This window comes from Sphaerodactylus townsendi, linkage group LG10, assembly GCF_021028975.2.
Source record: "Sphaerodactylus townsendi isolate TG3544 linkage group LG10, MPM_Stown_v2.3, whole genome shotgun sequence".
Taxonomy (NCBI): domain Eukaryota; kingdom Metazoa; phylum Chordata; class Lepidosauria; order Squamata; family Sphaerodactylidae; genus Sphaerodactylus; species Sphaerodactylus townsendi.
In genome coordinates, this window is record NC_059434.1 from 86390749 (window position 1) to 86406042 (window position 15294).

Sequence of the window (15294 nt, forward strand, 5' to 3'; positions counted from 1 at the left end):
TGGATATGTGGCTATTGGCAAGGGTGTGGATTGGACGGATCATCCGGCAAATCCAGGGCTTCCGTATTAAGGGAAGGCACACCTGGATGAGGAAGGAACGTGATCTATGTTGCTACTAACTGCTGGCACAGAGCTCACATGTCTCATGATGTTCACAATGCCGGCATCTGTGAGGCCAGCCCAGGACAGAAGCCCCAGTAAGTGTTTGCCCAACAAAACTCAGCTTTCAGTCTGAGTGCTGTGTTGACTCGTCCCTATTCTCTTCTCAGGAACCGGAGACAATGGTAGCGTGGTTGTCAATGGGGCGAGGCGGAAGAGAGTGGAGGAAAGGCCTCCTGGGAATCTGTGGGTGGGCACAACAACATCTGGAACAGCTGGGAAGGGCAGACAGCCAAGGTTGGGATGGAGGGGCGTTGCCGGGATTCCAACAAAGGTTAACTCAGGAGCCAGCGATGTCTTCTACGCAGGCCTTGGGTGAACTGGAGTTAGCCGTTTCCTACAGGATGGCAAGTAGGCCGAGCACACGGAAACAGGTGCTGTTGGGCAATGCTGCCTACGGAAGAGTTTGCAGTGGTACCAGGAAGTGGGTTTCCTTGCCACGGTCTAAGTTGACTGTCGTGCTGCAGGCCGGGGGTCTGCAACCTTTTGGAGCCCACGGGCACCTTTCTGCCACGGAATGCCAGGCGCAGCCACGAAATGGATGCAACATGGCCGCCGCAGGAGGTGCGGCAAGCCACAAAATGGTTTGCCATGGCTTATTCTCACAATACTAGAACCAGGGGGCATCCACTGAAAATGCTGGGGGGAAGAATGAGGACTAATAAAAGGAAACACTTCTTCACGCAACGGGTGATTGGTGTTTGGAATATGCTGCCACAGGAGGTGGGGATGGCCACTCACCTGGATAGCTTTAAAAGGGGCTTGGACAGATTTATGGAGGAGAAGTCGATCGATGGCTACCAATCTTGATCCTCCTTGATCTGAGATTGCAAATGCCTTAGCAGACCAGGTGCTCGGGAGCAACAGCCGCAGAAGGCCATTGCTTTCACCTCCTGCATGTGAGCTCCCAAAGGCACCTGGTGGGCCACTGCGAGTAGCAGAGAGCTGGACTAGATGGACTCTGGTCTGATCCAGCTGGCTTGTTTCTTATGTTCTTATGTTCTTATGTTCCTTGATACAGTGGAGATCTTTGTGCTGCGGCAGCAGCTGATGAGAAAGCAACATTTTTTTAAAAAAATCCTCCCAGTCCATCAAACCTCCAGTGGCCAATCAGAAGCCTTGCTGGGCAAAAGGCCCGCCTAGCCCCACAAGCGCTTGGCACGTGCCAGAAAAGGTGTAGGTGGGCACCATGTTGGGGACTCCTGCTTCCGGCCACGCCCAATTGTACTGGTGGATTCCATCTGTGTTTATTGATAGGAGGTTGGAGGGCAGAGAAGGAGAGATGGGGCGCGGAGAGAAATAGGAGATAATTTCCGGCACAGTGATTCTGTTTTCCTGAAATCCTTATTCCTCCATTCAAAAGCAACCTCTAACTTGGCTAGAACCATGGGGCAAGTGGGAGTTGATGCCAATGGAAGTCATCTTGCTGGGGTGGAGGGGCGGGGGATTTCTAGGAATAGAGAGGGGATCTCCTGTACTTCCACCTGATCACTCTCTCGTTTCCTGGGATGTGTACCCAAGGCCCCAGGAAGAAAGAGCCCAGGAGTCCCGGCGCACAGGGTTGATTTCCCAAAGAGACGTCTCTCAAGTGGGATAGGGGGGTCTAGAGAGCTACAAGCCAGTCACTTTTCAAAGGGAATGTTCCATTTGAGGCAGGGACCAAATCTACCTGAGTGGGAAGCCAGCTGGGGTGATGGGATCTTTTTGCTCATGATCCGTTAACCAAAGCAGCGAGAGATGGCGGAGAAGGATGCAAACGAAACTCCCAGAGGGAAGAATGGCAGTGCAGAGTTACCCCCCCTCCCAAACACCCCCATCCAGCCCCAACTTCGTCATCCTCCTTGAGGACAAAGCCCCCTCCCCGCCATTCATTGGTTGAAAACCTCCGGCCACGGCTGAGGATAACCTCAGTACAACCCTTGGCTTGTACTGCTGCATTTCAACCTCCCACCAGAAGGGGGAGCGACGCGTAGATAATGCAGCCGAGTCAGAAGGAGTTGGGGAAGACTCCAAATTTCAGGAGCAGCGCCCGCACCCTTTCAGTCCGAGGGGAGGGGAAGCACCAGTCCGTTGGTCCGTCCTTCCTGAAGGCTCAGTAGGCATCCCCGGCTCACATGGGCGGCACGATGAGGCCAGACAAGGCTGTGGAGAAAAGAACATGCAGGTCACCCTCTGGGAGAGAGAGAAAGAACATGCATTGCCAACCTCCAGGTGGGACCTGGAGATCTCCTGGAATGACAACTGATCTCCTGACGGCAAAGATCAGTTCCCCCTTGGAAAGAAATAGCAGCTTTGGAGGCTGGGCTCTATGGCGTCGCACCCCTGTCGAGCAGCTGTCAGTTTTCTAGCTCTGCCTCCAGAGCTCCAGAACCCTGTTGACTCTCTATGGCAGGGGTCTGCAACCTGTGAGTCTCCAGATGTTCATGGACTACAAATCCCATCAGCCCCTGCCAGCATGGCCAATTGGACAGCCGCAGGTTGCAGACCCCTGCTCTGTGGTGAATTGCATCATGGGCTCTACAAAAGTTTGGCCTTCTTACTGGACAGGTTTGCTCCCACGGTGCAGATGTTTTGAATGACAGTATGCGGCCAAATGCTTTCAGAACCAGAGGCGGCACTTGAACAACGCTTTGGTTATCGGTGTGAGCATCTCCCCGCTTGGTTAATGGCACAGACCCGTCCCACGGGAAAGAGCGCTTTGCCACTTCTTGGCAGTTTCCCCCAAACGGCTGCTCTTGCGGGGAAATGGGGAAGGACTCTGAATTAGGATTTCCTGGAGATCTGGGGGTGGAGCCTGAGGAGGGCGTGGCTTGCAAAGGGACCTCAGCAGGGCCTACCACCATAGACTCCACCCTCCAAAGCTGCCATTTTCTCCTGGCAAACTGATGATATCTGGAAACCTGCGGTCATTCTGGGAGATTCCCAGGCCGCTCCTGGAGGTTGGCAAGCCGAGCTGCTGTGTGAGGCGAGATTCGCATCAGAGGCCTTTCTGGGTTGTAGCTCAGTCTGGGTTGTAGCTCAGTCTGGGTTGTAGCCCTCTCTAGGGCAAGAGCCTGGGCTACCAACTTGCTTTCTACCCTCCCTTCCTCCCGTACGGAAAGAGACCGTTTGCACTTGAGTCTTTCTCCTCTGCACGCTCCGCCAGCCGGGGAGACTTTAGCCCAGAGGTCCCCACATCTTTTTGAGCCAGCCAGAACATTTGGAGTTCTGACCTAACATGACGAGCACAGCCACAAAATGGCTGCCACAGGAGGCGGAGCCAGTAACAAAATGGAGCTGCAGTGGCTTACCTCCAGTCACACAGTGGAGATCTTTGCGCTGTGAAGGCAACTGCAGCCAGAGCAACATTCTTTTTAAAAAATATGCACAACCCATCACACTTCCAACGGTCATCTCTAGGGGGGGGGTTCATCCAGGCCTCAGATAGCTCATGAACTGGCAATTCCCATCAGTCTCAAGCACTTAGCCATGCTGGCAGGGGCTGATAGGAATTGTAGTCCATGAACATCTGGAGGGCCATAGTTTGAAGACCCCTGGTCAATCCGAAGCCTTGCTGGCCCAGTCCCACTATGTTTCCAGTTGCTGCTGGAGGAAAAGTCCCACCTGGCCCAGTCTATGTTCTGAAAGACTTAACGGGAGCCAGGAAAGGCCTCGGTAAGGACCTTGGTGCCCTCGGGTCCCACGTTGGGGTCCTCTGCTTTAAGCCTTAGGGCTGGGACGCGGGGAAAGAACAGCACCTCTCCATGAACACTGCTGTGAAGTAGGCACCGCGGCCCTCATGGAAGCGAAGCATGTCAAGAAGGTCGCATTGGGGAGTGAATCATAGAGTCGGAAGGGACCCCAAGGGCCATCCAGTCCAACCCCCTGCCATGCAGGAACACACAATCAAAGCACTCCTGACAGGTGGCCATCCAGCCTCTCTTTAAAAACCTCCAAAGAAGGAGACTTCACTCCAACAACCTCTGAGGTAGTGCATTCCACTGTTGAATAGCCCCGACACGAAGTTTTTTCCTGATGTTTAGGTGGAACCTCTTTTCCTGCATCTTGAACCCACTACTCCTGGTCCTAGTCTCCGGAACAACAGAAAACAAGTTCGCTCCCTCACCAACATGACATCCCTTCAAATATCTAAACAGGGCTCTCATGTCACCTCTTAACCTTCTCTTCACCAAATTAAACATCCCCAGCTCCCTAAGTCTCTCCTCGTAGGGCATAGATGGATTCCAGATCTTTGACCATTTTGGTTGCCCTCCTCTGGACCCGTTCCAGCTTGTCAATATCCTTCCTGAATTGCGGTGCCCAAAGTGGTAGGCAAGAGACAGAGGCTTGGGCCAACAATGCCCCTGCACAGCTCTTGAATTCAAGCTCAGCCCTTGCTAGAACCTCCACTCTAGGGAGCAGCAGATCTGACCGTACCCAAGGCTGACCAGAACCTGAGCAAAGACCTTTGGCAGGGTGTTGTGGCCACTTGCGGTGAGAGGAAGGCAAAGAGAAGGAGAGGTGTGGAAGGGGGGAGGGGGAGGGGAGAAGCGGAAGCGGAAGCGAGAGAACGAGAAAAGAAACATACTGTGATTAGGAATAAGCCAGTCCCTGGAGCGACCGAGATGGCGTGTGAAACTTGTCTGAGTCCTCAAAGGTTTGGTCTGTTTGGCGGGACCCAGCAAACGACAGCCCAGGGCAAGGGAAGGAAAGAAAGGAAGAAAGCAAACACATATAAACAAGAGGGAAAGCGAGAGCAAGTGAGGTCGAGGGGAAAGCGAGGGCGAGAAGCTATCCAGAAAGAGTAAAGATCGACTTTGGGGCCCACCTCAGCTGACAACGAGGCCGGTCATTTCTGCTGCAAAAGGGAAGCTGCTTCCTCCAGGCCAAGGGATGGCAACCTGCGGCTCTCCAGATGTTCATGGACTACAATTTCCATCAGCCCCTGCCAGCACGCCCAATTGGCCATGCTGGCAGGGGCTGATGGGATTTGTAGTCCATGAACATCTGGAGACTCGCAGGTTGCAAACCCCTGCTCCAGGCTGTGGCTCAAAGGAGCAGGTGCCAGGAATGATTCATCCCTCCCCTCTTAACATCTTGAATGTCCACCCCTTTACCCCCCATTTTTTTTGTAAGGGTAAACCTCAGAGTTAAGGCCTTCCTTCCCCAAATCCTGCCATACTTAGGCTCCAGCCACAAATATCCAGGAGTTTCACAACCTGGAGTTGACAACCCTAGGCCAGTGGTGGCGAACCTATGGCACGGGTGCCAGAGGTGGCACTCAGAGCCCTCTCTGTGGGCACAAGCAAGCAGAGTGCCCCTCACACAAACATATAGGCTGGCGTGGGCCTCTGGGCTCAATTATTAGAAGACCTAGTTTTGGGGAAGCAGTGTAGGTAACCCTGTTAAGCGCTGTTAAAACCCCACTGATTTTCATGCAAAGAACTAAAGCGTGATCCTTTACCTGGGAGTAAGCTCGGTTGCTGGCAATGGGGCTTGCTTCTCAGTAAACCCTCCATTGGAAGAGTTGCACGGTTGCTTCAGAGCAAAGCCACCGACTGCCACCAAGCTTACTCCTGAGTAACGCACGCCATGGAGCCAACCAATATTTCTAAACGAAAACCTCAGTATTCAGATTAAGTTGCCGTGTTGGCACTTTGCGATAAATAAGTGGGTTTTGGGTTGCAGTTTGGGCACTCGGTCTCGAAAAGGTTCGCCATCACTGGCCTAGGCTGTGCTCCTTACAGCTTTGTCATCTGCTGATTGAATATCGGCCTGTCCCCTCCCAGGAGGTTAATGCCAGACAACATCTATTTGTTTCAATTGTGGAAGATCACTGCTGCTAGTGTTTTAATGTTTAATTGATTTATTGTTTTAATTGAAACTATTTGCTGTATTCAAATGTTGATTGTTTTGTAAACCGCCCTGAGCCCTTCGGGGGTAGGGCGGTCTATTAAATGTAATTAATAATAATAATAATAATAATAATAATAATAATAATAATAATAATAATAATAATAATAATAATAATAATAATAATGATGATGATGATGATGATGATGATGATGATAATGATGATGATGATGATGATGATGATGATGATAATAATAATAATAATAATAATAATAATAATGATAATGATGATGATGATGATGATGATGATGATGATGATAATAATAATAATATAAGCCAAAACGGTGTAGTGATCTAGAGCGGCGGACTCTTATCTGGAGAACCAGGTTTGATTCCCCACTCCTCCACATGAGTGGCAGGTTCTCTACCAAATACCAATTTGGTAAAGTGGGTTCAATTCCCCGATCCTCCACATGCTGGGTGACTTTGGCTTGCCAGAAATCCCCCCCGGCTGTGTGTCGGGGGCCGTGGGACTGACTCACCTTGGAGACTGTTCCCGTTGGCGCTGGTGCAGGTCGGGGGCGGGGAGGTTTGCGGCCGGACCACGGGAGCGAAGGCGCTTTTCTGCTTGACGGCGGAGATCATGTTGACGGGGGAGAAGGAGAAGACCCCTCCTGGCGTGGAGGAGCTTGCGATGGAGGAGGCACCCAGTGGCGGGCTGGAGGGCATGACTGCCAGGCAAGAAGGGCAGAAACTGGTCAGGGACGGATGCAGCATGGACAGGAGAGCGGGGCACACTGCCCGGGGAAAGGACAGCTCAGCCTTCCCATCCAAGCCTGTCCCGTGAACCCCAAAGAAGTTGCCTTCAACTGAATCCAACCTCTGGCCCATAAAGGTCAGTGCTGTCTTCTCAGGCTGGCAGCTGCTCCCCGGGGTCTTCTGCCCCACCCACAATCTGATCCTTTCAACTGGCCATGCCATGTCTGAACCAGGGCCCTTCTGCATGCCAAGTATGCCACTGCCCTCTTCTTGCCCCTTGCCCTCCCTGCAGCCCCACTGGTCATATCTCTGACTGTGAGTAACGCTTTTTCATCCCTGGATATAATCTTGTGCTGAATTTGACCATCAGTCCATCTAAGCCAGGGGTCTGCAACCTGTGGCTCTCCAGATGTTCATGGTCTACCATTCCCATCAGCCCCTGCCAGCGTGGCCGATTGATCTAAGCCATTATTGTCTGCTCAGATTGGCAGCTGCTCTCCAGGGTCTCGGGTGGAGGTCTTTCTCATCACCTACGGCCTGGTCGTTCTAACTGGAGATGTTGGGGATTGAACCTGGGACCTTCCACATACAGAGCAGATGCTGTACCACTGAGCCATGGGTCTCCCCTGGGGCTCTCCAGGGTCTCAGGTGGAGGTCTTTCTCATCACCTCCTACCTCATCCTTTTTAACTGGAAATGCGGGGAATTGAACCAGCAACCTTCTAATTGCCAATCAGAAGAATTCCCACTGAGCATCAGGGGTGGTGGGTGGTGGGGGTGGGGGATAACAGCATAGGACTGTGGAGCTATCTTTCATCGTGGAAAACACAGACACGACCATCCTGGTTTGTGTGATCATCTCTGCTTCTCCTAGCTATCAGGAAGGAGAGCGGTCTCCCCCAAGGCCAGAAGCCCTCCTCTTCTATCATCGGGACTCATGTGCCCCAATCCAATCATGGCTGCTGAGCGTGTCCCAGCTCATCTCCTTAATCAGGAGGACTAGAAACTTTCACTTTGTAGAACTAGAGATTCAACTTGGAAACAAAGAAAATGACTGGCAACAGAGACTCACTGGCATAGGGGGAGTTGGCAGTGGAGCCATTCAGAAAGCTGGGTGAACCGGGCACGCCGAGGCCGGTCATGGCAGCGCCTGCGTAACCGTTCATGCTGGACGTGATGGTATTGTAGTTGCTCTGCTGCGGGGTGGAGCTGGGCACGTAACCTCGTGGCGAGACGCTGCTTGTGTTGCGCGTGTACCCTGCATGGAGAGGGGGAGAGATTCGAACCGTGTAAAATAGCAGAGCTCTTTCTGCCCATCGTATCCATATCACACCCACATGTCATTGCATGGGCACCCCGCAACAAAAATACTGGAAGAAGATGAAGAATCTGAATTTATACCCCGCCTTTCTCTCCTGTAAGGAGACTCAAGGTGGCTTACAAGCTCCTTTCCCTTCCTCTCCCCACAACAGACACCTTGTGAGGTCGGTGGGGCTGAGAGAGTTCTGAGAAAAATGTGAGTAGCCCAAGGTCACCCAGCAGGCTTCATGAGGAGGAGTCGGAAAACAATTCTGGACCATCAGATAAAAGCCTGCTGCTCCTGTGGAGGAGTGGGGGATTAAACCTGGTTCTCCAGATTAGAGTCCACCACTCTTAACCACTATACCCCGCTGGAAGAAACCATGGGGCTCAGGATGAGACACAAAGGTGGGGCCGGGATGAACTGGGTCAGGAGAGGAGGTTGCTTCAGCCCAGCAGCTCATTGGATAGAGAGAGCTCCAAAGAACTGTGAGTAGCCCAAGATCACCCAGCTGGCATGTGTGGGAGTGCACAAGCTAATCTGGTTCCCCAGATAAGCCTCCACAGCTCAAGCGGCAGAACGGGGAATCAAACCTGGTTCTCCAGATTAGAGTGCACCTGCTCTGAACCACTACACCAAAGGCTGCTTTGGAGGGTTGATTCTGTGGCGGGCCTTCCCCAGAGCACACCCCCAAATTGGTGGGCATCATGTCCCAGGTTCAGCAACCTGGCTTGAGACTCAGCTGTCGCCCACCTTGCTCGGAGCCCTGGGCATCGCTGATGTTGATGGCCAGCTGGCTCCCAAAGGAGTTGACGCCCATCATGCCCGAGTGGCCGTGGTTCCCGGCCAGGGAGCTCAGCTGATTGGAGTTGCGTGGGACGCTGTACAGGGCCTCTGCAATGTCCGCGGCCCGTTTGAGGATGATGTCCTGGGAGGAAATAGAGCATGAGCTGTGGTCACGAGTTTCCATGAAGATTTCTCACAGACCAGGAAAGGGATTTGGGCGTCTTAGTTGATAGTTCCATGGGAAAGTCAACTCAATGATACAGCAATGCAGTCTCATTGAGACAACGATGAAACATACAGGCGAGGAGGTTAAGACGAAAAGCTAGCCTCATTAGTGCCACTGAGACAAATCATAGAACTGAACACGGCAAGCCCATTGAGAAATGGTGGTAAGATTTCAGGAGAAACCCTCCCATCCTACACTCCTCTCACAATACTAGACAACACAGTATCCAACAGTAGAGACCTTTTAGGTTTCTAGGCTCCATCATATCTCATGAGCACAAAATGGACACCTAATATCAAAAAATGTCATTAAAAAGCACAACAAAGAGAATGTTCTTTCTATAAGCCAACTCAGGAAGCTCAAACTGCCCAAGGCTGCTGATACAGTTCTGCAAGAGAATCATTGGAGTCTGTCATCTGCCTATCTATAACTGTGTGGTTTGGTTCTGCAGCTAACAAGATCGACACAGACTGAGAGAATAATCGAACTACGAAAAAACAATTGCTGCTAACCTGCCTTCCATTGAGGGACCTGTATACTGCAGATTCAAAAAAAGGGCTGTGAAAAGGGTACTACTGACCCCTCGCATCCTGGACATAACTGTTTCAAGCTCTTACCCTCTAAGCGTAACAGGCACTGCATAAGACAGCTAGACATGGGCAGTTTTCCGGTGCCATCACTCTGTTAAACGATAATTCCTCTCGATGTCAAACTATTTATTATATATTTATTATATAATTACTGCACTACTTTTCATCATTCCTCATGCATCTCCTCCCAATTATGACTGTATGACTATAGCCTGTGCATTTTCCATTTTTTATTTTATGATTTTACATTTTATGTTTTTATTACTATTGATTTGTTTCTGATTGCTTACTGAGGCCTATGACCAATCATTAAGTGCTGTACCTTACATGATTCTTGACAAATGTATTTTCTTTTATGTACACTGAGCATATGCACGGAATATTCTGTGTCCAAATCACACTTGGCCAATAAAGATTCTATTCTGTCTATTCTTCTATTCTATTTCAATGCATGGCAGCCGTGAAAAAGGCAAACTCTATGCTGGGGATAATTAGGAAAGGAGTTGATAATAAAACTGCAAAGATTGTCATGCTCTTATATAAAGCCGTGGTGCGACCGCACTTGGAGTACTGTGTTCAGTTCTGAGTCGCCCACATCTCAAAAAAGGATATTGAAGAGATAGAAAAAAAGTGCAGAGAAGGGGCAACGAGGGATGATTTAGGATTGGAGCACCTTCCTTATGAGGGAGAAGGAGCTGCAGCGTTTGGGACTCTTTAGTTTGGAAGGGAAGAGCGGCTGAGGGGGGGGGGAATACTGATTGAAGTCTATAAAATTATGCATGGGGTAGAAATATGTTGACAGAGAGAATTTTTCTCTCTTTCTCTCACAATACTAAGAGAACCAGGGGCATTCATTTAGAAAATGCTGGGGGGAAGAATTAGGACTAATAAAAGGAAACACTTCTTCACGCAACGTGTGATTGGTGTTTGGAATATGCTGCCACAGGAGGTGGTGATGGCCACTCACCTGGATGGCTTTAAAAGGGGCTTGGAAAGATTTATGGAGAAGTCGATCTATGGCTACCAATCTTGATCCTCTTTGATCTGAGATTGCAAATGCCTTAACAGACCAGGTGCTCGGGAGCAACAGCCGCAGAAGGCCATTGCTTTCACCTCCTGCCTGTGAGCTCCCAAAGGCACCTGGTGGGCCACTGCGAGTAGCAGAGAGCTGGACTAGACGGACTCTGGTCTGATCCAGCTGTCTTGTTCTTATGTTCTTATGTTCTCGGGGGCATCACTTCGGAATGGACGGCCAGTGATCGTCTGCTTTGGCATATCAGGAAGGAGCTCCTGTGCAAATCCCTTATGCTCCCTCCACACCGCATGATCCAGGTGCTCATACTAGGGTTGCAGCTCCAGGTTGGGAAATACCTGAAGATTTTTTTGGGGGGGTGGTGGTGGTGGTGGAGCCTGATGGCCCTTAGGGGTCTCTTCCAACTCTAAGATTCTATGATAAGAAGAGGAGGCGAGGTGTGGATTGATACTCCGCTTTTCTCCACCTGTAAGGACTCCAAGTGACTCGCAAACTCCTTTCCCTTCCTCTCCCCACAAGAGACACCTTGTGAGGTAGGTGGGGCTGAGAGAGTTTGCTGTGACCATCCCAAGGTCACACAGCAGGCTTCATGTGGAGGAGCGGGGAAATCAATCCAATTCACCAGATGAGAGTTGGCTGCTCATATGGAGGAGCGGGGAATTGAATTCATTTCTCCAAATTAGAATGTACTGCTCATCTCCACATGACCGAGATCGGTTTCCCTGGAGGAAACGGCTGGTTTGGGGGGTGGGGGTGGGCTCTATGGCTCTGTACCTCACTGAGGTCTTTGTCCTCCCCAGTCTGTATCCCCAAATCTCCAAGTTTCCCAACCTAAATCTGGCCACTCTACTCGCCATGCCCCACCAGTGGTTGTGGGGGTGGGGGTACACCTGGCAACCTCTTTTGACCTCATGCAGGTGTATTTATGAGTCTATAAAACCAGACATCACTTTGCATGTGGATCAAGGCCACGGCACAGAATTCCCAGCCTGGCTTTCACGCGGGGATGAGAGTCAGGCAAAGAACAAAGCCCGCGTTCAGGCCTCGGCCAAAGTCCGTCACTCCCATCTCCAAAGAAGGAGGGGGGGTGACTGAAAAGGGTTGCCAAACTTCAGGTAGGTAAAGAACAAAGTAATTGCACCAATGCATACTTATACTCACTAAATGAGTAATATTTCAACCGATAATAAACTGAAATACAATTCTACCTTTGATCTCTCGGTAACAACTCAACATACTACCCTGTTTCCCCGAATATAAGACATCTCCAGAAAATAAGACGTAGTAGAGGTTTTGCTGAAGTGCGAAATATAAGGCATCCCCCAAAAGTAAGACGTAGCAAAGTTTTTGTTTGGAAGCATGCCTTGTGAACAGAACACAGAAATATAAGACATCCCCTGAAAATAAGACATAGCGCATCTTTGGGAGCAAAAATTAATATAAGACACTGTCTTATATTCGGGGACACGGTAGCATCCGATCCTCTGAAGATGCCAGCCACAGATGCAGGCGAAACGTCAGGAGAGAATGCTGCTAGAACAAGGCCATACAGCCCGGAAACCACACAGCACCCAAATATAAGACACTGTCTTATATTCGGGGAAACACGGTATTATTATAGTTCAACAGGATTGGGGGTTTTATTATGAAAACTGCAAAAACAAGTAGGATGTATGTATTCGAATATACGTTGATACTTGGTTTTGTACTTTACAGAACGGCTTGAAAAAGAACCATCGAAATAACAACCAAATCTGGAGGCTTTATAGCCAAACAGCCTGCACGCTTACCTGTTGAACTGTATTAATAATGAGTTGAACAAAGATAGAACAAAGATAGAATTGTATTTTTTAAATTTATTATTGGTTTAACTATTACTCATTTAGTGAGTATAAGTATAAGTGGCGAGGAAAATTTCTAACCCGACTGTTGCCGTACGTTTTCTTCTTGGAGATGACAATGCTCATACAACATGTATGGTAGCTCTATACCTGACAGCTAACTTATTCCTATTTTATAACTTTTAACTGTTTTTTTAAAAAATATATTATACCAGCACACTAAACCAAATTGGTTCATTATTATTTGGCACAGAATCAAAATGATACATAAAACAAATGTAGAACTTCTCATAAAAGATAGGTATCTTCTCCAACCTAACTGATACACACTGTCTAATATTTAGGCATGGTAGGAATAGAATAGAATAGAATAGAATAGAATAGAATAGAATAGAATAGAATAGAATCTTTATTGGCCAAGTGTGATTGGACACACAAAGAATTTGTCTCCGGTGCATATGCTCTCAGTGTACATAAAAGAAAATACATTTGTCAAGAATCATAAGGTACAGCACTTAATGATTGTCATATAGGTCTAGTAAGCAATCAGGAAACAATCAATAGTAATAAAAACATAAAATGTAAAATCATAAAATAAAATGAAATGTCAGCACAGGCTATAGTCATACAGTCATAATTGGGAGGAGATGGGTAATAGGAATGATGAAAAAAGTAGTGCAGTAATTATATAATAAATATATAATAAATAGTTTTGACATTATCGAGGGAATTATTTGTTTAACAGAGTGATGGCATTCGGGAAAAAACTGTTCTTATGTCTAGTTGTCTTGGTGTGCAGTGCTCTGTAGCGACGTTTAGAGGGTAAGAGTTGAAACAGTTTATGTCTAGGATGCGAGGGGTCAGTAAATATTTTCACAGCCCTTTTTTTGACCCGTGCAGTATACAGGTCCTCAATGGAAGGCAGGTTACCTATGGAAGGCAGGTTACCTAGGATACCTATTGCTGTATTATTTTGCTTTTAACTCGCTAAACAGATCTATTCATATTGCAATTTTATATTAGATTGTATTTTTACATTGCTGTGTAGGGGTATTTGCTGGCATTTGCTCTGGCTATCTCTTTTTTAAAAAATCTGAAGTGATCTGAATCCCTTGAAGTCAACCATCAAGTTATGTGGACTATTTTCTTGCTATTGAACTATATTTGAGACTGCAGAATGTGTCTGTGTAAATCTTGATCTATCTATGCCTATTAAAGGTTAATAAAGATAAAGATAAAGAAAGTGAGTATAAGTACGCATTGGTGTAATTAAACATAAGAACATAAGAACATAAGAACAAGCCAGCTGGATCAGACCAGACTCCATCTAGTCCAGCTCTCTGCTACTCGCAGTGGCCCACCAGGTGCCTTTGGGAGCTCACCTGCAGGATGTGAAAGCAATGGCCTTCTGCGGCTGTTGCTCCCGAGCACCTGGACTGTTAAGGCATTTGCAATCTCAGATCAAAGAGGATCAAGATTGGTAGCCAGAGATCGACTTCTCCTCCATAAATCTGTCCAAGCCCCTTTTAAAGCTATCCAGGTTAGTGGCCATCCTGCCACCTCCTGTGGCAGCATCTTTAAACACCAATCTTACACCGTTAGTGAAGAAGTGTTTCCTTTTATTAGTCCTAATTCTTCCCCCCAGCATTTTCAATGGATGCCCCCTGGTTCTAGTATTAAATTACTTTGATCTTAACCTTTAGGTGGAGTCTAGAGATCTCTGGGAATTACAACTGATCTCTAGACTACAAAGATCAGTTTCTCGCAGAAAACAGCTGCTTTGGAAGGTGGAATCTTTGCCGCTGTACCCCAGTGAGGTCCCTCCCCCAGCCCTCCCTAAGCTCCGCCCCCAAACCTCCAGGAATTTCCCTACCCAGAGTTGGCAACCCCAGGACTGAGGTTTGCTGGATGTCACACTTGGGGGAAATTTCGGTGCTGGGAAAGGAAAGGGGAGAGCAAAGGAGGGGACTCGGCGAGCAAAACAAAAACTCGCAAAGCTTCTGGCGCAGTAGCGCCCTCCCATGCGTGGCGGCCTGACCCGACGCCTCCACGAGACCGCAGCAATATCCGTCCAGGTGGAGCTAACCGCTACTGAGCCGTGAAAACACCGGCTGGGCCCAGTTATGGGGGTGCCGGGCGGATGGGGCCGCTGGAAGTCCGTTACTCAACGGTGCAGGAATTCCTAATGACAAACAGATGTGTGCCTAGCAGCCAGGGCCTTGCTTGGGCCCAGCCTACTCCCTGCAAGGTTAGGGGGGTGGGGGAGAGAAGGTGAGCGGGGAGCCAAGCAGGTCCAAAATATGGAAATAATTACTGACAAAAGAATAGGGTTTTGAGGGACATAAAATGCCTGGTATGACTCAAGGAGGCGGCGCTGGAAAGTATCCTCGGTTCTCCACCACGGATACTGCGATCTGTGCGGAGCAGCTGAAGCTACATGCACAGACCTAACTGGTGGAAAGGTTTTCAAAGATAGAAATGTGGAGATGGAAGGGATCTCAGGGGTAATCTAATCCACCCCCCTGCACAACGCAGGAAATTCACAATTACTTCCTCCAGCCTCGCCCCCAGTGACCCCTGAGTTATGCCCAGAGAAAGACAAAAAACCTCCAAGATCCCTGGCTAACCTGGCCTGGAGGGAAATTGCTCCCTGACCCCAAAGCGGCCACTGGCATTACCCTAGAACAGTGGTGGCAAACCTATGGCACGGGTGCCAGTGGTGGCACTCAGAGGGCATGCGCAAACAGAGTGCCCCCACATACACACATC

The 15294-nt window shown here is 49.1% G+C and overlaps 1 protein-coding gene across 1 annotated transcript in view; it reads right to left on the minus strand.

Moving 5' to 3' along the window:
• Window positions 1–1039: 1039 nt before the first annotated feature.
• LOC125439656 (transcription factor COE1-like) overlaps window positions 1040–15294 on the minus strand; it is a 101675-nt gene continuing 87420 nt past the window's right edge. The window contains exons 14-17 of the mRNA XM_048508773.1: window positions 8803–8977; window positions 7822–8007; window positions 6534–6722; window positions 1040–2301 (exon numbers count right to left, since the gene is read on the minus strand). Of these exons, the coding sequence (XP_048364730.1) occupies window positions 2270–2301; window positions 6534–6722; window positions 7822–8007; window positions 8803–8977 (582 nt within the window). The 3' untranslated portion in view covers window positions 1040–2269. The remainder of the gene's footprint in view (window positions 2302–6533; window positions 6723–7821; window positions 8008–8802; window positions 8978–15294) is intronic.